Here is a 22,865-nt window from a genome sequence, read left to right as displayed (position 1 = left end):
CACCTTCACCATGAGGTCATTAATTAATCCTGTCTCACTGCATTATACCAGGTCTAGTATAACATGCTCTCTGGTTGGCGCCAGAACATGTTCTAAGAAACTATCCCAAAAACATTCTATGAATTCCTTAATTAGGCTACATTCACCTGTGTGATTTTTCCGCCTATATGTAATTAAAACCCCCCAGGATTATCGTCAGACTTTTCTGATAAGCTCCCATTATTTCTTTCTTTATACTCTGTCCTACCATGTGGTTATTGTTAGGTGGCCTGTACACCACTCCCACAACTGACTTCTTGTCTTTATAATTTCTCAACTCGACCGAAACCACTTGTACATCCTGGTTTCCTGAACTTAGGTCAGCCTCTTTATTGTGCTAATACCATCATTAATGAAGAGACACCCCTCCACCTTTTCCAACTGCCTGTCCATCATAAATGTCACATAACCTTCAATATTCAGGTCACGTTCTATGCCATCCTGCAGCCATGTCTCAAATGAATATCAGATTGTACTAATTTATTTCTGTTTGCACTATCAGTTCATTTGTTTTGTTTTGGATGCTAAGTGCAATCAGATACAGAACCTGTAGTTTTGTTCTTTCAATATTTTTTTAACCACTAGCCTTATTTGATTTATTCTTAGATTTGTACTCTCTTCCCCTTCCTGTCACGGTCTGTTTATCCTTTCCCATATTAATACCTTTCTCTCTTGCCTTGTCCCCTACTGCTTGATTTATCACATTTCCTAAATTTGATTCCTTGCCCCCATTATTTAATTTCAAATCTTCTCTACTTCCCAAATGACACAGCTTACTAGAACACTGGTTCCAGCTTGGTTCAGGTGTAGACGATCTCAGTGGCACAGCTCCCACTTTCCCCAGTACTGATGTCAGAGCCCCACATATTGAGACCCACATCTCTCACACCAGTCTTTGAGCCACACATTCATCTCTAATTTTATTTGCCCTATGCCAATTTGCATGTGGTTCAGGCTGTTTTTTAAATTTAGTGCCTAGCTCCTCATACTGACTAGGCAGGCCTCTTTCCTTGTCCTGCATATATCATCACTACCTACATATACCATGATGACTGGAACGTTTCCTTCCACTGCAAGTTCCTCTCCAGTCCTGAGCAGATATTCCAAACCCTAGCACCAGGCAGACAACACAGCCTTCCGGATTCTCGCTCTCGGCTACACAGAACAGTGTCTGTCCCCCTAACTATACTGTCCCCTACGACCACTATATATCTTTTTGCTCCCTACCACTTGAGCAGCTTCATGTACCATGGTGCCATACGCAGTCTGCTCATCCACCCTGCAGACCTCAATTTCATCCACACAGGTTACAAGCACCTCAAACCTGTTTAACGGTTGCTAAGCATGAGACTCCTCCACTACTGGGTACTCGGTCCCTTTATCTGCCTCACTCTCAGTCACACTTTCCCATATCACAATGCTGAACAAAACAGACAACCCTGTTCTAAGAGGTGAGACCATCGTCTGGTACAAAGTGTCCAGGTATTTCTCCCCCGCCTGATGATGCAGTGTCTGCAGTCTATGAGATCAATAATCCTGATCCGGAATTCCTCTAGCTGCCTACACTTTCTGCGTACATGTTTGTCCTGGAGTACGTTGGTGTCCACGAGCTCTCGCATTCCACAGCAGCAACACACCTGTTCTGCCGTTTAGTGAATTTAGTTACTTTCTTAATTAAATTAGAATAATTCCTATGTATACCACAATTTACTAAGATTAAATACTAGTAGCACCCAAGAGTTATACTTTTCTTAATTCCTAATTGGCTTACCAGTTACTTACCAACTAGCTCCTTCCACTGCACTAAAGAAAGAAAAAAGTAGGAAAAAAGCTCCTCCATCACCGAACACTTATCAGCTCACTCTGCTGGCAATCTGCACTCAGTTTTCATTTATGTCTATTTTTTTTACCAATGCGCCATGGGAAGAGTTTTGAATGGCCTACTTTGTAGAGGGTAAAATGTCAGAGATCGGCCAAGAATAATCATAACTAGAATTAATAGAGACAGTGATACAGGTTTTAGCAGCAGATGAGCTGAGGCGAGACTGAGGTCGGGCAACATTATAGGGGTGAACATACATGATCTTAGTGATGGTGTGGATGTGTAGTAGGAAGTTCATCTCAGGATCAAGAATAATACTACAGTAGCCAACAGTCTGGTTCAGTCTCAGATGATCACCAGGGAGAAGGGTGAAGTCAATGGGAAGAGGAGTTTGTGACAGGGAACAAAGACAATGGTTTCTATCTTTCTAATATTTAATTGAAGGGAATTTTAGCCCTGCCAACACTAGATGTCAACCAAATAGTCAAACAATGCAGAGACAGAGGAGGGCGGCAGAGCGAGGTGGAGGAGAGGTAGAGCTCAGGGTCATTTCAAAACTAATGCCATGGTTTTGGATGATGTTGTCAAGGGGCAGCACGTAGATGTGCTAAAGAAGCCAACCAAGGACATGATCCTTGAGGATCACCAGAGGCAACAGTGCAAAAAATGAGAAAGAAAGTTATTGCAAGTGATTCCCTGGTTACGCCAGGATAGGTACAAACGAAACCAGATCCCACTCAGCTGAACAACAATGGATGGGCATCGAAGCAGAAATTTGTGGTCGACATTATAAAAGGCTGCAGACAGGTGAAGGAGATTGAGAAGGGGTGGATTACCTTTAGCACAGTTGCCTAAGAAATCATTTGTGACTTTGATAAGAGCTGTTTTGGTGCAATGAAAACACGATTTCAAAGATTCAAACTAAGAGTTACAAGAAAGATGGGCACAGATTTGGGGGATAATAATATGTTCAAGGGTTGAAGAGCAATTTGTGGAAAGTATCAAGGGTTTCTTATGAGCAAAGAGGTGATGACAGCAGACTTGAGAAAGGAACAGAGCTTAAAGAGAGAGAACTGTTAGTGTCAGCTAACATAAGAGTCAGACAGGGAAATTGAGTAGGAATGTAGTCTAGAAAGGAGGATATGGATCTATGGACAAGAGGGGGTAGGAGAGGCCATATCATATGGGGAGATAGGAGAGAATTCAGGGAAAGATGCAAAATCAGGGCTGGGGAATAGCATAACTATAGAGAAAAAGATAGAGCCAGTAGGCGTGGGGGAGAGAAACAATAATCAGCTGATCTCTATCCTTTCAGCAAAAAAGTCCACAAGCTCATCTCACTTATTGCTGTAGGCAAGGGTGGAGGAAGCAGGAGTGTGTGGCTTAAGACCACCACAAACGAGATGTTATACCTATCATGAAAGATTGGAAAAGACTGGAAAAAGACTAATGGGTGTCCTGCTAAAAGTACTATAAAATTATGAGAGGTTTTGGTACTGCAGATATAGCAAAGATATATTCACTTTCGGCAAGACCAGAACTAGGAGCTTAAGATATAAGATAATCACTAATAAAACCAAAGGTGAAACTTCTTTACCTAGAGAGTGATTAGAATGTAGAACTCACTACTGAAGGAGGAGTTGAGATGAATAACATAGATGCACTTATGGGGAAAGATAGCTGAGCCCACGAGGAAGAAAGGAAGAGAGGGATATGGTGATGGAATTCAATGAAGAAGGGTGGAAGGAGGTTCATGAAGATCATAAACACTAGTATGGACCTACTGGACCAAATGGCCTGTGTGTAATTATTTTGTAATTGTGATGCTGTGTACAAGTTGCTTTACTCTGCATCCAGCTGACCCTGTGGCTTTTGATGCAAACACTGGTTACCTCAACAAGAAAGCGTGTAATTCCTTTGCACTGATGATCACTTTAGATGGGTGCAACTGAGAAGAGTATGCTAACTTAGTATTCACAACAAATGTATGTGAACAGTCTTTAAAAATTCAATTAACTAAATCCTAAGCCACTAAACATCAAACCAGCAAGTATTGTACTGGTAACTTATGTCAGGTCACTGGTTATGTGAAAAGTAACAGCATTACATAATTACTGAACCTGCAAGAATACTCAACCACACTGGAACTTTTTAGCAAACAGTTGAGCCTTGCATTAAATTAAGGGAAGACAATTCAAGATAAACTGATATCCCCCCACTAATGGATATAAATGTATTTTTGTCCTCCCAGTGCATTAATTCAAGTGTTCAAACATTGGTTAAAAATAGGTTTGCTACTAAATAAGTTCTACTGATTAATATGAAATATTACCTTTTGCTCAGTCAGTAAGTCGGTGATAGTCTGGGACATTTCATCCAAACTCTGAGCAGCTTTGACCAAATTACGAAGAATTTGAATATGCTGGTGTAATGGCTCAAAGTCACACAGTGTAGGAATCCTTTGAGGAAAATGAACAATAAACAGAAAATTAGTGAATTCACAAACATTGAATTTTCTTCATGTCTCAACTATGTTCATTATAATAGCCAAACATTTTGAATAAAAACAGATCTCAGTATTTTTTCATAATGTAATTAAGAAAATGTGTCTTGGCTCGTTCACCTCCCCTTGCCAAAAAGAAAAATTCAAGATATATCTGTGGAAACCATTTAGAAAAGACTCTCTTCTGACACCATTTTCAAACTTATTGCAAACTCTTTTAAGACATAAAATGGGCTTTGGGTGATCTGATGACATACCAACCAACTGCCTAGAATATAAGAAATGCATTGTACCTACAATTCTGTAGTGACTCACCAAAGTCACTTATGCTACAAGGAAACACCAAGTGGAGGCAACTCACTTCCCTATAGGGAGGAAGGCAATTAGATGTGGGAAAATTAATCACCCTATCTTTATGCACTGTTGACATGGCAAAGGCCGCAAAAAAGGAGCAAGCTGACAGCCTGTTTAGCTCTCGATTGATAACCATGGATGAGCTAAAATGAAACAGAAAAAAAGCTGGAAACTTTTTTTTTTAAATTACTCACCTTTACAAGAAGTAGTCCTCACTTCAGGAACCAAGTTATCCTCAACATACCATGGCTAAGGTCAGCAAACAGCAATGAAAAAATAAAAACAAAACTCTAAGACTTTCAGCCAGAACTGCATGACATTTATATAAAATATAAATTGTGTCCCTGTACAACCATCTTTTTATCTTTTCATCCAGAGATGGCAAAAGAACAAAACTGCCTCTTCCACACCACCCAATTAAGAGAAAGTTTTTGACAACATTTGAAACAATTAAATGTTAACTGTTCAGAATGATTAATTGAAAGTTTAGCCTAATTATCATTTTAGAAATATGTCCCAAGATTTGGGTGTATGAAATTATGGGTGAATGAAACTACAGGTGCAGAGAAAAACAAACCCCTAAACTGTAAAGAATGAAAAATTGAAAATTTGGTATGTGGTTAATTTCATTTGAAGAATGAGAAATACGGCACCTCAAGATGAGTAAATTTACCTTCCTTAGTTATCCTCCACATACCACGATGTAGACTTTGCAAAGTACTATCCTTTTAGCAGCAACGGCTCATTTAACATTAGTCACTGAAACAGCTTAGACACACTACATCATCTATGCAGGCAAATCCAGCTGATGCCTCTTGAATGTAGCAATCACTCGACGCGGCTGGATTTCAAGGGCATAATTGTTGAAATATTCTACTTGGCGATTCCTGCACACGTGGAGTGAACGGCCCTTTTTGTTCTGCTATGGTGTCAGCTAGTTGATAAATGCTATCAGCTAACAGGTGAGCTAATTGGTTGGTCCCATATTTATCTTCAGTTTTTCTTCCCATATTTTCTTCCCATAGATTATCAATACCATGGAGGTTAATCTGAATAATTTAAATTCTGTGTGCATTGCAACAGAAAACTTCTGGCATCCACATCTAGGAAATTGCATTTCATTTCACATTTATATAGATGCTGGCAAAATAGTACCAAAATGGGTGGATTCTAAGGCATTGGACAAGAATTTTTGGTATGGTCCTCAGCCTATTTTAATGCCATAGTTGAAAGGTCATTCAGAATTGTAAATTATTCATTTCAATGAGATTCATGCCACAAGGCACAAGTTCTTCAGATCTGAAATTTCATGATAGGCAAGACATCACGAAGTCCAACTAAGAGAGCATGCCAATATTTGGTTCAATCTTCTAATATTCAAGATTGATCATTTGTCTTATACTTCAGGGAGACCAAAATCTAAAAGAATACAACCTGTTATTTAAGCTGTGAGTCAGCATTTACATAAATGTACTGTAATGTTAATAAGGTGTCCATGGTTGGTCATATACGACAGTGATGCTGCAAGGGTTATTTTCCATATATGTCAAGACACCAGTTAACACCCACAAGTCTCATGCCTTTATCACAGGAAATGGCATCATACATCAAGTATTGCTCTGTTTGAAAGTGGGGGAGGAGCAAGCGGGGAAGTAGTCTTTTAACCTCTGATCTTCCACATTAGATGTCAGAGGCAAGCAGGCAGTGTGAAAATGGTCAAAGCCTAGGACACAAACACAAGCAATGGGTAGAACATTACAAGTGGAGAAAAGGGATGGAAGAAAACCAAAAATACCATCTAAAGTGGGGGGAAAAAATTAATTCAATGTTTTCTCCTTGGAGCAATCAATTCAGTTTCCTACATCTCTCCTCTTGGGCAGTCCCTTGAGATCGAGGATGACTTGCTTCCATGTAGGTTCGATGGGTTCTGAAATGGCCAATATGATCGATGCTTAATCAGCAGGCTCTGCCACATGCGGGGCAGGTGACACTTGAAGAGTTGGGTAAGTGGGTTGTTTAGAGGTTTGTGCACTCCTTCTGACACTTTGTCTTTGTCTCTGCATGTCCCAGTCAAAGTCTCTCTCTTCAGCAGCTTCCTGAATGAGCCTTCTCCATTTTGGCCAGGGTCTCTCATGAGCCGGTGGGGATGTTTGGCTTCTTCAGGGATGCTTGGAGGACATCCCTAAAGCGTCTTCACTGTCCTCCTTGGAGTATCCTGCTTTGATCGAGTTCTGGGTAGAACATTTGCTTCGGGAGTCTGGTAAAAGGTATATAATCACTATGCTCCACCCAGCGAGTCATTGTACTTCACTGGCTGTAAAGTGCTTTGAGACATCTGGTGGTTCTGAAAAACATTTTATGAATGCAAATCTCTGTTTTTTTAAACCCAGACCATCCTCTACCTTCATTCAAGAGGTGGACAGCAAAACTGATGCTGTGTGCCATTCAGTAAACACTTAATAGTTAATAAATGGGGCGTAAAGGAATCATTAGTTAAGGCCTAGAATCGAATGCACTTCCAAACCAACAACCTCTACCACCTAATAGGACCAGGGCAACAGATGCATAGGAACACCAACTTCCAAGCCACACATCATCCTGACTTGGAACTGTATCACCATTCCTCTATTGTCGCTTGGTCAAAATCCTGGAAATCCCTTTCTAAAGGCACTGTGGGTGTACCTACAACAACACATGAACTGCAGCAGTTCGCCACCATCCTCTCAAGAGCAATTGGGGGTCAGGCAATAAAAATGCTGGCCTAGTCAGTGACACGGATGTTCCAGAAATGAATTAAGAAAACTTAACAGCTATAGTATCAGGTGAAAAAAAGACAACAGTAGCAATTTGGCAACACAACATTGAAAATTGTTGATGACTGTCTCCAAAAGCTAAGCAGTATCTAATGTGAGCTCACAGTAGAATGAGCAAAGAACATAATGCACCAAGTTTGGTAAATGAAAGAAAAAGCAGCAAGTATTTGACCAATAAAGGACTGGCCTTTTGGACTCGTTATTTTTTAAAAACTTTCATTGGATTTGGGCAATAATGGCAGGATCGGTATTTACTGCACATCCCCAATTAGCCTCAAGAAAATAGTGTTAACTGCCTTCTTGAACTGATGCATTCTCTGGTTTAGGCACACCCACAGCACTATTATTAGGTAGGAAGTTCTAGGATTTTGAAGGAATAGCAATATAGTTCCAAGTCAGGATGGTGTGGCTTGGAGGAAATCTTGCACGTGGTGGTGTTCTCATGCATCTACTGTCCTTGTCCTTCTGAGGTGTAGAGGTTTAAGTTTTAATGTCCTGTTGAGGCCTTGGTGAGTTGCTGGGATATATCTTTTAGATGGTACATACTTGTGCCACTATGCACCATTGATGGAGTGAGTGAACATCCAAGGTGGTGGATGGGGTGCCTGGACTTATCTGGACGGTGTTGCAGCTCTTGAGCACTGTTGGAGCTACACTCAAAGAAAATGAGTATTCTATTAAATCCCTGACTTCTGAAATGCAGATGGTAGAAAGACTTTGGTAGAATGATTTTAGGGAGTGAGGAGTTACTAGCCACAGAATACCCAACTTCTGATCTGCTTAAATTCATTTTACTCATGTGACTGATCTAGTTAAGGCAATAGTGCCTCCACCCCCATGTTAATGGTTGGGGAATTAAGCACTGGTAATAGCATTGAATATCATGGGGAGATGGTTAGACTCCCTTGTTAGAGATGGTCATTACCTGACACTTGCCATCTGAATGTTATTCACATCTTGCTGCATACGGACACAGGCTGCTAAATTAGCTGAGAAGATACGAATGGCACTCTGCATTCATCAGTGAACATTCCCACTTCTGACCTTATGATAAGCAGAAGGTCATTGGTGAAGCAGCTGGAGAATGTTGGGCTAAGACACTGTCCTGAAGAACTCCTGCATCAATGTTCTGGAGCTGAAGTGATTGGTCTCCAACAACTGCAACCATCTCCCTTTGTGCACAGGTATAACTCTAGCCAGTGGAAAGTTTCCATTGATTCCCACTGACCTCAATTTTACTCAGGTTCCTTAATGTCACTCAGTTAAATATTGCCTTGATGTCAAGGGCAGTCACTTTCACCTCATCTCTGGAATTCAGCTTTTTTGGATCAAGGCTGTAATGAGGTCTAAAATGTTCAGAGCCTGAACTGAACTGATTGTTGATAACTGCCAGTCCACAGGGCTGTTGATGACACCTTTGATTACTTGGACTGAAACTTGATTAATGGGCTAATTGGTTGAATTGGATTTATGCTTCTTCTGGACTGAAGTTATCTGGGCAATTTTTCACTTTATCAGGTAGACACCAGTGGTGTATCTGTACAGGAACAGCTTAGTTAGAGGCACAGCTAGTCTGGAGGACAAGTTTTTCAGTCATCCAGTCTGGATATAGCAAAGGCTATGAATCATATGCACTCCGCTGTTTCTTGATATCATGGAGTGAAATCTATCTGAAGACTATCACCTGTGATGAGGGGATCTCCAGGAGTAGGCTGAGATGGTTCATTCACTCAACCTTTCTGACTAAAGATGGGTGCAAACGCTTCAACGTTGTCTTCAAAAAACAAAATGCTGTTTTTCCAAATTTTGTTGCATTTAAGTCTTCAGCAAAGATCAATACTAGCATCTAAGATACATTAGATATTTAGCATTAGATCAAATGTGGGAATTATCACTTGACACCGATTTTTTTCATAAATTTTATTTTGCTGAGTTGTTACATCAAGGTGAGGATGTCAGTAATGGATAAAAGCAAAATACTGCGGATGCTGGAAATCTTGGTCATACGGACTCGAAACATTAACTCTGTTTCTCTCTCCACAGATACTGCTAGACCTGCTGAGTTTTTCCAGCATTTTTTGTTTTTATGTCAGTGATGGAGCCTGTAGCAGCTCCTCACTTTTGGTGTTCAGTTGCAGCGTAGATCAGAATGCTTCTTCTACTTTCACAATCATATACTCGAGTCCTAATTTCAGAAGAATGTCCAGTCATATTTTGAAATATTATGACAAACTTTTCACAAAGGATTTGCAAATGAGCTATATTGAAGTGGGGTGTTTTAAATTAAGTGAGGGCATGCAAGTCATCATTTTCTTTACAGCTATACCCTGGACCTACCAAAAGTTTATTTGTTAATTGGCTGGTCACTTAAGATTTATGTTAAAACTAGACAGACCAGTTTGTAGATTATCACTGTTCACTTTGATCTGAGACAAGAACAGTGAAGATTCACCAAAGGCAACCGTTAATTTAGAGAATAGGATAGGAGATATTTCTAGGGATCCACATCTCAAGTAGAGGGATCAGAGGGGAAGAGTTGCTAGTTTTGATAGGCCTACTGATGAATTACCATATGAAGACCAAATCAGGCCAAATTCATGATCAGAAGTAACAAGAAAAAATAAAGCAGTACACAAACACAATGCCAATGTCCAGTTAAAAAGGAGAGAGGAGGTCCAGCAAAGAGAGAAAGCTCACTTATAAACTCAGAGGCAATCAGAACCAGAAGGTTGATCAAAAAGCCAATTTTGCCCACTAATATAAGATACATGATATGGCCTATTCAGTTATTGTGTAAAGAAGGAAGTGAAGTTAAGCTAGGCAACTCTCAGGTACAAGTGTTGCTCTGTATATTCATTTGTTGTCTGTAAAATAAAAAACACCTATCTATTCAATAAATGGCCTTGCTCTAACTGACTTTTTAGTTCTCCTACTGAGAAGTTTGGAGAAGCACATACAAGGACATCCGTGAAAGAGTTATACCAGTGCTATTATTTTTTGAAAATCTTTGTTATAAATTCTCTGATTACTAAGTTATGGAAAATTCTAAGCATTTTTTACTTTTTTTTATTACAGTGGACCTTGGCCCCAAGTCGAGATTCTCCAAACCTATTAAAATTGAGAATCCTGTAACTTGCATAAGGGATGTGAAATAATACCTGCCCTAATCTTCAAACTGCTTCAATTTTTGACTAAGTTTGCCCAACTGCAACATGCCCCTGAGAAAGAGGCTTTTGACTGATGCATCAGATGTATTATCTTACTGTCCAATGCCTAATGATTATCCTCAAAGATTTGAATTTGACATGAAAAAAAAGATAGGGACTTTGCTATTTAAAAGAAATATGAAAATTACCACGAGTTTTACAGGGACACAAAACAGTGAGGGAACCAGATGAGCGAAATATACTTTTTTACAGCTTCTTTAAGTTTGTGATACAATTTACTAAGGTATATGGGCTAGATTTTCCAATGAATATAGATAGATGGAAAATCTAAACATCTGGCCAAATACATTAAAGCCAATTACAATTAGTATTGCAATTAAAGATAATTTTGATGTGTACATTCAGCATTGATCAACTTTTCATCCCAATAGTACTTCAACTCGTAAAACAGACTTTAATAAACCATTGAGGCAACATGATCTCTCTCCAAAATAAACATGCAAAGGTTAACAGGATCCAGTACTATTCAGAGTAAGTATTATATAGCACACTGATATAGACAATAGTCAAAATTGAGTATTATAGAATATGTGTAGAAAGTGAAGGAAAAATTAGATGGTTCTGGCTGAAAAAATGTCTTAAAAGGACTAATGTTCCCAGAATGCTGATTTTACTTATGGTATGTGGAGGATAATTGAAAAAAATAGCACTGTATCAAACATAAATATAAAAGACAGCTGTGTATCATTCTAAATTTATTTGGAACTGCTAAGCTATTTTATTACATCTCACAGAGAATAGTTTACCTACCTTTGGTGTGGTATCTTTGTTATACCAATCACATGATATTACCTAAGTTAATGTACCCATGAACTTGTTCTCAAATTCATGCTCGAGTTCATTTTCAAGAGATTGTAGCAGCACAGACATGGCTCATATCACAAGGAAAAAAATCCATACATAAAATACATATTGATATTTAAGTTTTCCTCACTGTTTGATGCAAAGCAATTTACACACTGATAGATTTTTTATGTCCATGCATTAGCAGGCAACTTGGGTTGTATTATTTTTCCAAATCAAGCACCAACGGTTCAATTCCAAAGGATCAGAAATTAGAGGCAAAACAGGAACAAATTTTGTATGTGGAGTTTAAACAGCACAATTATGAGGAGAGCTGACCCTGCAGGAATTAATTTAAGATTTCTCGACTGTTGGTTTCAAATACAACTATGAATACAACAAAGCTGTTTAATAAAACTGCTAATGATCTGACATCATTCCTAAACCAGAAAAGCATGGTAAAGATTTCAGACATGGACATCTTAGGCATCACTAAAGCCGAAGTTGGCACTAATGGTACAGGCACTAGTCCCTTAAACAAAGTTGGTAAATGCATAGCTGTCATTTGGACTGATCAGCCATCCATCTGGGGAGAATTGTAATGGTGTCAACATAAGCCTCAACGAATCATCAGAGGGCAACTTACTTCTGCAGAAATGGGTGCTGTGTTGCTGACTGATGTGAAAACATCCATAAGGATGAATAATGGTAATCAACAGAACAACATCATTGATGGAACATATGAGGAAACCTGTTTTCATCAAGGCCAAAGTCTGTACTTGTGAGGATAACCCTTCCGTAATATCAGTCGACCTGCCTGTTTTAGTCATATGGTTTAGATGAATTAATATCGAACCTCCTGATAAAAACTTATCTTTACAAGTTTTGAGAGTGAAGCTGGACGAGTTAATTCCAGTCCTTAAGGAAACCTCTTCAGAGCAAGTACCCTGAAGTTACAAGTGTTTCCTTAATGCTTAGAGAAATTATTGCTGGATATTTTTCTCATCAAGATCGCCTCCTTTTCAATGAGACCATCATATCAAGGTCGCCTACAGAACTGTCAGCATCTGTCACCACAAAGCTTTAATTGGATTTGATGTAACACATTAACTCCAGCTATCAGCATGAACTAGATACCAAATGCCAAGTCAATTGTAGGCCACCAGACACAGGCAACAGACTACAAAGGCTTGATAACTTGTCCAAGTTCACTGATAAAAAGTTTCAAAGAGAACTCTAATATTGTTAACTTTCAAAAATGTGAAAAGATCCAAAACACAGCTGAAACCATTTCTAACCAGAATCAACGCTGAAGATAGGAGAAAACGGTGTGTTCATGCCAAAAGACTTGAGCAAATAATGTAAGCCAAAACAATAGTCAATACTGAGGAAGTACTGCACTGTCAAAGAAACTGAACCTAGATTTGAGTGGCTTAGTTAATACATGAGATCCCATAGTATAATCAAAGAGAGGTTCTAACAGTGTCTTGACAATAATCATCTCTCAGTCAAGATCAAAAACAACTAATAATTCATCTCACTGTTGACTGTGGCTTCCTGCACTGCATTAAACCACTTGTGCCGCATTCAGCTATTTGTCACTGGGCTAATCAAAGCTTACAGCACAAATGGAGAACATTCAGACCAACACTTGTGCTTCAACACTAGTTCTTCAATTTCAAATATACAGCTAAGAGGTCCTAAAGACACATTGGACTAAAGGAGAAAATCCCCACGTACCTTTCCTCTCCAAGCAGGTGAACAGACAAAGCTGTGATGTGAATAAAAATAAAGAAGGGTAGCTAGTCATGCTCTATCATTGAATACATTTAAGGCTAGGATAGACAGGTTTTTGGTCTCTCAGGGAGGTAAAGGATACAGCGAGCAGGCAGAGAAATGGAGTTGAAGCCCAAGACCAGCCATGGTCGTACTGAATGGCAGAGCAGGCTTGAAGGACCATGTGGTCTACTCCTGCTGCTTGTGTCTTGTGTTACACAATGGTGAAATGAATTGAAGGATATGTTAATTGTCATGAAGCTATTAATTTATATAATGTTAGAACAAAGAAAAGTACAGCACAGGAACAGGCCCTTCAGCCCTCCAAGCCTGCGCCGATCATATTGCCTATCAAACTAACACATTTGCACTTCCGGGGTCTATATCCCTCTATTCCTATCCTATTCATGTATTTGTCAAGCTGCCTCTTAAACCCACTATCGTACCTACTTCCACCACCTCCTCTGGCAGCGAATTCCAGACACTCAATACCCTCTGCGTAAAAAAACTTGGCCAGCACATCTCCTCTAGAGTTTTCTCCTCTCACCTTAAATCTGCGTCCCTTAGTAATTGACTCTTCCACCCTGGGAAAAAGCTTCTGACTATCTACTCTGTCCATGCCACTCATAATTTTGAAAACTTCTATCAAGTCGCCCATCAATCTCCGTCGCTCTAGTGAGAACAATCTGAGTTTCTCCAACCACTCCTCATAGCTAATAACCTCCAGACCAGGCAGCATCCTGGTAAACCACCTCTGCACCATCGCCAACGCCTGCATATCATTCTAGTAATGTGGCGACCAGAATTGCACGCAATATTCCAAGTGTGGCCTAACTAAGTTTCTATACAGCTGCAGCATTACTTCCCAGCTTTTATACTCAATACCCCTGCCGACGAAGGCAAGCATGCCATATGCCTTCCTGACTACCTTATCCACCTGTGTTGCCACTTTCAGTGACCTGTGGACCTGTACACCCAGATCCCTCTGCCCGTGATGCACTTAAGGGTTCTGCCATTTACTGTATAACCCCTACCTGTATTAGCTCTTCCAAAATGCATTACCTCGCATTTGTCTGAATAAACTACATCTGCCATTTCTTCGCCCAAGTCTCCAACTGATCTATATCCCGTTGTATCCTTTGACAATCCTCTTCACTATCTGCAACTCCTCCAACCTTAGTGCCGTTATTGGAATTTCTTTTTTTTAAATAGAGGTTTGGTCTATGGGTGTGTCTGTGTGTCTTAATTGGATTAAAGACAGCTAGTCTGGGTGCTTTGATGTATTCTAGTTTTGAGATAACAGTAAGGTAGAGTGCATTTGTGTTTTGTTGTATAGAGGGCAGTGAAATCTGGCACCTAGCCAGCAGAGACCAAGCAATGTTTATATTAATAAAATTGGTACTATGAAAGGGGTTTTATTGTTCAAAGAGTGGGAGTTCAAAGGGGCTGGTGATACAATGAGAATTTACATTCAATGAGATGTGCTAGGTATAACAGATAGCAGTTTCGTGTGTGCAGGGCAGAGGCAATGTAACATCAAAGTCTGTAAGCCTACCACTGTGTCTACAAAGGGACCAAAGTGAAAGGAACCTAATTTTGAATTTGTCAGGTGAAAATGCTTTGCCTGGTGTCTGCTTGAAGCCTATGGGTTGCTATTGCTTTAATGAAGATTAGTTTGAGAATTTGTTAAAGTTAATGATAGTAATTTGTAGCCATGTGTTTATACTTAACTTGTGTAAATTAATAAATGTCTCATGTAGTTAGAACTGGTGATCTGATTCCTGAATTTAGGGCTGCATCTCAAACATACCACTTAAAAATATAGGTTATGACAGCTGTTTAAAGTTTCCCTCTGGGACTTTTAAATAACTCAGCTTTACAAGCTGCTGGGTCATAACATAATCAGATTAGAAGCAGGCTAGTATGGAGCAACAAAGCATCGGTCTGGATCAGATGGGCTAAATGGCCTATTTCAGTGCTGTAAGTTCTATGTACATGATAAGCTCCAAGTACACATGAACAGAGAAACAGAGGCAGGAATTTATGATGTTGAAAATCAACGATGATCACAGCATAAAAACGAAGACAATGTAGAAGCCAATTAACAAACACTATTCAAGCACCTTTAAATACAAAACAAATTACAGTGAAATTTTTGTTATCCGGCATGCTCCAGGAATGGTTGGTGCCAGTTAATCAAAAATGCCGGTTAACATGGAAAAATTTGAACAGTGCTGATTAATACAGTTTACTGTAGCCCCAAATGCTATGATAAGTAGACAACTTGGGCAATTTTGAAGCCAGGATGTATTAGAGAAATACCTGCCACAAATAGATGTTAGCACTAGTTCATCACAGATTGATCCACTTGTGACAACATTGGTGCCTTAGTCACACGAAGTGTTACCACTGTGTTCTCTCGTACTAAATATCAAAATATGGGCTGAATTTAATCATCGCAGTGGTGGCCTTGTCCACCAGCCAAAAAGCCAGTGGCAACCCTACCGCAACTATGTCCAAGAACTGCAACTATGTCCAAGAGCCTCAACAGGATTAAATGTCAATCAGGCATTAACAGCCCACATTTGGGGTTCCCATGTCTTTAAAGGTGAAGATCAGGCCAGCGTGCAGTCAGCTTTTTAGTCCCAACAGTACCAGCAGAAGTGGAAGCCACACTTGGGACTTCAACAGGTCAGAGAGCAGCAGCCATGAATTCAGAACACAGGCGAGTGTTGTGGGCTCGCCAGAGCCTCAGATAGGCCCCAGCTAGGGGGTTGTGGTGGAAGGCAGAGGTCACTTTCAGCAGAGATGGCCCTTGTTGCCTGATGGGCTCTCATGGGGCACAGGATGCCTGATCAATGTTTCTCCTTCTCATCCTGAGCTTGCAGAAAGACTGCCAGAGTATACCTAACAGCCTCCCCAAATAGCATACTGCCCACTCCCCCTACCACTGGCAGAATACTTTCAATTGGACACTTAAGACTCTCAAATGGCCTCCAGACATGACGGCCATCCTCAATCTTCACCGCCCAACTTAATTAGGGGGAGTAGGGAAGGCAACAGTTTCACCACTCCACACATTCCCACCCGATTATATGGCCCCACAGCCTTCAGCCCACTCCTAGTGGCAGAAATTAAGTTCTGCCCTATAAGCAATTACTTTTTAAGGAATGAGGTGTCACTCATTGTAATACAATTGCCTTCAATAAAGGACTGCAATACATGTTCCTCAAGAAAGAAAGGGCAGTTCATTGAAACACAAAAAAATTTCAAATAATATTTAGTCCATCATATTTCTATGCTAATTCCATACTGGACTGATCTACCCTTGTTCTATTTTCCTGTTCTTTCCTTGGATCCTTTAAGAATTTTCAAGTCCCGTTTGTTCTAATTTATTTATTTTTAAAGAGAGCTGTAGCAAAACATTTCATATTCTAATAAACCTTGCATGAACAAAAGGCCTAGCATCCTGCTTTGTACTTCCTGCAACAACCTTGAGTTGCTGAGTATCAATTAATCGGGATGCTATTCAAAATGAGTTAAAGCAATACACAGGACTTAAAAGACAAAACTTTGTCCTGTTTTCCGATAATTGTAATTACGGAGGGCATATTCAGTAGCAGAAATAAAATCAAAATTTTACCCAGTATAGAAAGCTGATTTATCATGGCATATCATAAGTTTCTATTTGCATGTGGAGGCTAAACAAAATGAAAAATAATCAGTTCACAGGTGTGATGAAAAATGAAACTTTTTAAAGTAAGTTAATGAATCCTTCTTTTTAAAAAAAGAATACATGGGCCACTGAATAATTCAAAATTTAACTTTTTCAGTAAAGAAAGGTTATGCATGAATAGCGCCAGGGAAGCTTGGCTATACCATGGCATGTTTCTCCTAAGGTCAGCATATTTAATGTATTTCAATATTATTCCAAAAAAGACAAAATCTAATAAAAAGGGCAAAAATCTACTGACTTTTCTATACAAAGTGATTAAAAACCAAGGTAGCGCTTTGAATAAGTAATTCCCGAGACCTAGATTGCTCCACAGGTGAATCATTCCTTTTCAGTTCTAGGCTTAGTGCCTCTAACATTAGTATGCCACTTCCTCAGTACTTGACTGGAAACAGCCTAAGTGATGAGCTCAAGTCATGCTGTGATGCTCCAGCATGCAACCATCTGCTCCAGTGGGAGAATACTCTCAATGGAGCCAGGTTGACATTTAAAAGGTTACACCAGGTTTTCTCACATAAAACATCTTCAGCCTTAGGAATATAAGATTAACAAAAAGTAATTTTGAAATTCACCTATTTTTTAGGACACATTAAAAATAAGTCTGACATGTGCCACCAAGAAAGCTTTGCAGTTTTTCTTTTGTCCTAGATTAAAAAATCATAGTTCAGCCAGCGCCAAAAAATGACTGCATTTTTAATGTCTTTTTGAGTTAAAAACAAATTTTAATAAAGTGAATTTACATTCTTGGAAAACCATAACAAACAAAACTCAGGCAACATTCAGCTGCGCAAGTTACCTGAGGAAAGGCTGAACTTCTGAAGGACAGCATGACTGCAGAAACTGCAGGTCAGCTAAGGATACATCAGGAAGCTCAAAGTCAAACTTTCGAGGCTTGTATGTCTGCAACAATGAAAGTCAACAATTTAATGCTGTTGTTGTAAAGTATACTTAACAGATAATGGATGCTGATTTCATAGTTTCTCATTTGTGTTTAGATGGAGGAACTGGTATGCATTCTCTATCTCAATGGAATTGTCTTAATTAATGCTTTGAAAATAATATTTCAGGAGGCAGTTACATCACCATACAATTCCTACTTTGTGGCAAAAGATGAATCGAAAAATTGTAACCCAACTGGTGGCAATTCAACACTTGTATGAGAGGGAGAGGTCATCTCAAACTTTAGCTTTAGCTGGTGCCTTCACCTACAATAAAGAGCTAACTATCCTACATTAATGCTATCATTGGAGCTCAAATGCTGGTGACCATGATCCATCTTAAGTGTACATACAGAAACCTCATTTTTCCCTTGCTAAAAAATAGTGCACAAACGACAGGGGAAATCTCTCATTTGTTCACAATACCCCAAAAAAGTTTGTGGAATTAAAAACACTGTAAAGAATTAAGTATTACCAACACTATAATAAAATAGATTTTAGCAGTACTAATTTAATATGAGTAATTTAAGAAGAAATTGCAGCCTGAGGAATGTCTTGACCTGACGGGCAGCACTGTGAAGTATACCAGAAGTGAGAATTTAAACTACTACGCTCAATAAAACATGACCAGTTAACTATTTATACAGATCCCATGACAATTAAATAGCTACTTGTTGCGATCGCCGCTGAAATAAGATTTCTAACTCAACTATGCTAGAAGGAATTTTCATGACTGAACAAAGTCTCCAAGTCAGAGGAAATAAAGCCGCTATTTTATAACAGATCTGATTAAAATACGAGTGTAGTCTCACTGATGTTTACTGGCAAACCAACTGAACTCATATACTCATGATCAGGACATACACAATTCCTTGGTTCACGACTGAAGCAGAGTTATATTTGGTTCCATTTATTCTCAAAAATAATCCATAAACAGAAACATTTTACTAATCAAAAGCTTTTCATAAAGATTTAAGCAGCTGAGAAAAAAAGTCAGTTTTCAAATACACTAGCAATTTTGCATTAAATAACCATAACCATAACCTCACAAAGAATGCTCAGAGGCTGATGGACTTGATTTTTAGGCCCTGCCAGGTCTGGGATTGGAGGCAGGTGGGTGCTAAAATAGTGCCAATGGATTATGTGCCAGTTCCCCAGTTCTATCCCAAACAGAGGCAGGATTGGGCAGGGGGAGGAGGCCACAGCGGAGGGACGGGTGGGTGATCGTATTAGCCACCTGCATGCAGCAGGTAGTCAAAAAAGTTGTTAATAGCCTATTAAGGCCAATTAAAGGCGGCCAACAAATTTTCCACTTGGCCTCCAGGTGCTTGCACACAGCGGTGGCCAGTTTAACTGCTTGGAAGCAGACTCCTCAACAACAGACCGGGGAGGTCAGCGCTCCAGGCAGGACGAGAGGCCCTCCCTGCCTGCCAGGCTGCTGCAGCAATCACAGGCCACCCTCTAGAGGGATCCGCAACATTGATGAAGTAGGAGAGGGGGTGCCTCCAATTTGAAGTGCCCTCTCCCTCACATAACTTGCATTCAAGCTGGAAGGCCTCTGGTTCATTCTCCAGCTTCTGGAGCCTGCCCATTATTGTTAATTGGAAAGTGAGACTACCCTCTAGTCATTAATTGGCCACTATAGGGAAGATCACTGAGTGACTGTTTAGCACATATTGCGAGCTTCTGACCCACAAAAGGGTTCAGAACCCCACAGGGAAAACCCTGCCCTATGATTCAAACATTTTCTTAAAAAAAGCAACAAACCTTACTGCAAAAGCTCAATGATTTAAAATATTCAAACAAATTTAATACATTAATTCTTCAGACAAAAGTTACTTATACGTACACAAAATGATGATGGCGGCCATGAGTCAAGCCCCCTAAACAAGCGATTTCTAAGAAATGACCTTCCTGTGGGAGGAGAAGGCTCAGTATAAATATACAATTTGTCGACTTGAAAATTTACGTAAAATTACAAAAAACATTAAAGTGAGCAAAGCGATCCGTTAATAGCCAAGCGGGATAAGAGAGTGATGAACAAGACAGTCCAGTCAAGCCTCTGTTTCAATTATAGTTTCTGCTGAGTAGTCGGGCGAGAACTAGTCACCGTACCACCAGGAGGGGGTGTGAGAGAGAGGGCGCACTCATAGAAAGATATTAAAGAGGGTAAGCAAAATTTTGGTCAAAGAAATAGGCTTTAAGGAGAATCTTAAATGAGGTAGGCATAAAGTGGAGAGGCAGAGAGGCATGGGAAGCGAATTCCACAGGTCAATGTTCTATTCAAGATAGACATGTGGTGAAGGATAGAACAGAAACCTAACCTTTTATACACTATAAGGTTTTATTTACAGAGACAAGCATTATAAAATGCACCTTGAAACCCAATAATCATAGTTTTGTTCTGCTCATAGGAGCATAGGTGAATCCTCAGTTAACATCACTCGTATATAATTAAACGCTCAATTTATATGCAAGAAACAGTCAGAGCTTGGACAGCTGAAGCAGTGATGGTGGTAGTCCGATGTAAATCGGAAATGTAAAAAAGGTCAGAATTGAAGGAGCATAGAGACATTAGAAGGCTGCAAGACTAGAAAAAGGTTAAAGATAGAGAGGGGTGAGGCGATGGAGGTATTTAAAAAACAAGAGTGTGAACTTTGCAAATTGAGACATTGCCAAATTGGGAGCCAGTGCAGAGCAACAAACTCAAAGGTCCAATCCATTCCTTCTGAACATCATGGGATATGTTGCTACACATCTGCAAATCACATTGGAAAAATCCAAAAATACGGCTTGGTAAGTGCAACATATTAAAAAGTTATGAATTGTACTCAGAAATATGTCAATAAAATCATATTCATTAAAATATAAACGATTGTAACAATTAAGAAAAAATGTGAAAAAATGAAAATGAAATGAATGAAAAATCAGATGTCACATATAAACAATAGAAGCATAATAATTAACTAATTGCTAATTTGTTAAGTACAGACCACTAATTCTTCCAATTTTGTCTTCATGCAATGGACCTGGGTAATGGAGAAAATAACTTACTAAACAGCTTTCCAAATGATTCCCTTTTTGCTCGCTCAGCTTCGTAGAGTTGCTTTCCCTCTTTTACAAGAGCACTGGTCCACTTTAAAATAAAAAGTGAATTATTTTGTTTATTTTTAAATCTTGTACATGAATAGTAATATTATATGGAAGTTTACACCAGAATTGATTAACATACCTCCCTGTAATGTTTAGTGAACATTTTCCGCCTTACTACCTCAACAACAGCGAGGCAGTACATTTGCGGAACAGTACTAAGTGCCTCAACAATCCGGACTCTCTCCTGCAATTCTGTCAGAAGCCGTAGCAAAGCCTGGAGTTTTTCACCATTCTGATCTGCGTGAAGCATCACATAACAGCACCACCTAACAAAGACACAAAACAATCAGCACTAAATCACTATGTAATTTTGAAACAGGTGGAAAGTTTGTAACGACAGTAAAATCTACCGAAAGCTTCTACAGTGGTATTCTGACAAACGTTACTATTTTATCATAAGTAATGGACATAATTTGCGCCACAAAGTGAACCTTGCATGTTTGAGTTTTAAAATCCTTTCCTTGGCAAATTGCTGAAAATGTGAGATGATAATGTCACATCAAGAGAAACAGAGCTTTTGGGACCTTGGTAGACAGGGAAACAACTATGCACGTCTTTAACCAATCAGACCAGAAGACTGAAATTAACAGCACAAGGACCAAGAAAGATGTATAAGTTAGAGTGAGTGAATTAAAAGTCAAAGTAGGTACAAAAATATTAATTTGGGGTGTGGGGGGGAGGGGGGATTGGAAGATTGGAGAAGGAAGATGAAACAGAAAATGTTTACATTTAAAAGAAATCTTCAGCAATTAAAACCTGAAGGAATAGGGTTTCAGACTTGTGATGGCTAATTTTCAGAGATTAACTGGTAATAATTAATACTTATGTCATTAAAAGGGTACATGGACTGAAATGGACAGGACTTGGGGCTTTTTGTGGAGAGTTTAGTCCAGGTATCACACAAATACATCACCTTCACAGCCATTCAATGCATTTTACTGGAGAGGCAGATAATCTTTTTAAAAACACAATCTTGCTAAGGCAAAACTGATTTCTGACAGCAATCTTTAGATTTCAGCATTTAATCCCACATCTGCCCTCACCTGCAATTCTTGTACTACTTGCATATAAATATGTGCTATTAGCCTCACCTTCATTTTGATAGCAAATTATCATCTAAAACATCACGCTAAAATATCTGAAAGCACTTCTTAAAGTGAATTTGTAGGAAATAAATATATTTACAAATAAGCAATAGATTTTAAAAACTATTTTACAATTCAAGTCTGTATTCTTTATTAAGTATTCTTTATACAGTAGCCATTAAGCACATGAAGTTATAATAGTCTTCACATGAAGGAATAATCTATACACAACTAGTGAATCTAACAAAGAAAATCACTGAATCAAGTATACTGAAGAAATGTGCTGCAATCAAGTATCTCTCTTGCTCTATACTGAGCCCAAATTGGTGCAATTTTCAATTCTTTTCAACCAAATGGCAGCAACTTAAAAAGCTACTATAAATAGCAGCCTCATGGACTCACAATGCATATTATTTAACTATAGAAGAAGGAATTTCTAAACAGGATAATTGTGCTCAAACAAACAAATCCAGAGCTATATGGTAATTATCTCAGCATTCAAAAAGACAGGAGATTTATGAAGCACCAATCATAATTAGAGGCTCACCCAACACTGTTTCTAATCTTCTTGTACCCCCAGACTAATATGGTGCTCACATTCAAAAAGGGTGACAAAACAGATACAGGCAGTTACTGACC

The 22,865-nt window shown here is 39.2% G+C and overlaps 1 protein-coding gene across 2 annotated transcripts in view; it reads right to left on the bottom strand.

The window, feature by feature from the left end:
- The window catches only part of rb1cc1 (RB1-inducible coiled-coil 1), a 188,996-nt gene that overhangs the window by 116,533 nt on the left and 49,598 nt on the right, over positions 1-22,865 (bottom strand). For both annotated transcript variants that reach the window (XM_041189528.1, XM_041189529.1), the window contains exons 9-13: positions 21,221-21,407; positions 21,043-21,124; positions 19,838-19,902; positions 17,847-17,950; positions 4,194-4,320 (exon numbers count right to left, since the gene is read on the bottom strand). In XM_041189528.1, the coding sequence (XP_041045462.1) occupies positions 4,194-4,320; positions 17,847-17,950; positions 19,838-19,902; positions 21,043-21,124; positions 21,221-21,407 (565 nt within the window). The remainder of the gene's footprint in view (positions 1-4,193; positions 4,321-17,846; positions 17,951-19,837; positions 19,903-21,042; positions 21,125-21,220; positions 21,408-22,865) is intronic.

The sequence above is a fragment of the Carcharodon carcharias genome, chromosome 6 (assembly GCF_017639515.1).
Source record: "Carcharodon carcharias isolate sCarCar2 chromosome 6, sCarCar2.pri, whole genome shotgun sequence".
NCBI lineage: Eukaryota > Metazoa > Chordata > Chondrichthyes > Lamniformes > Lamnidae > Carcharodon > Carcharodon carcharias.
Note: the sequence above shows the minus strand (reverse complement) of the source record. Positions and strands in the feature narration are given on the sequence as shown.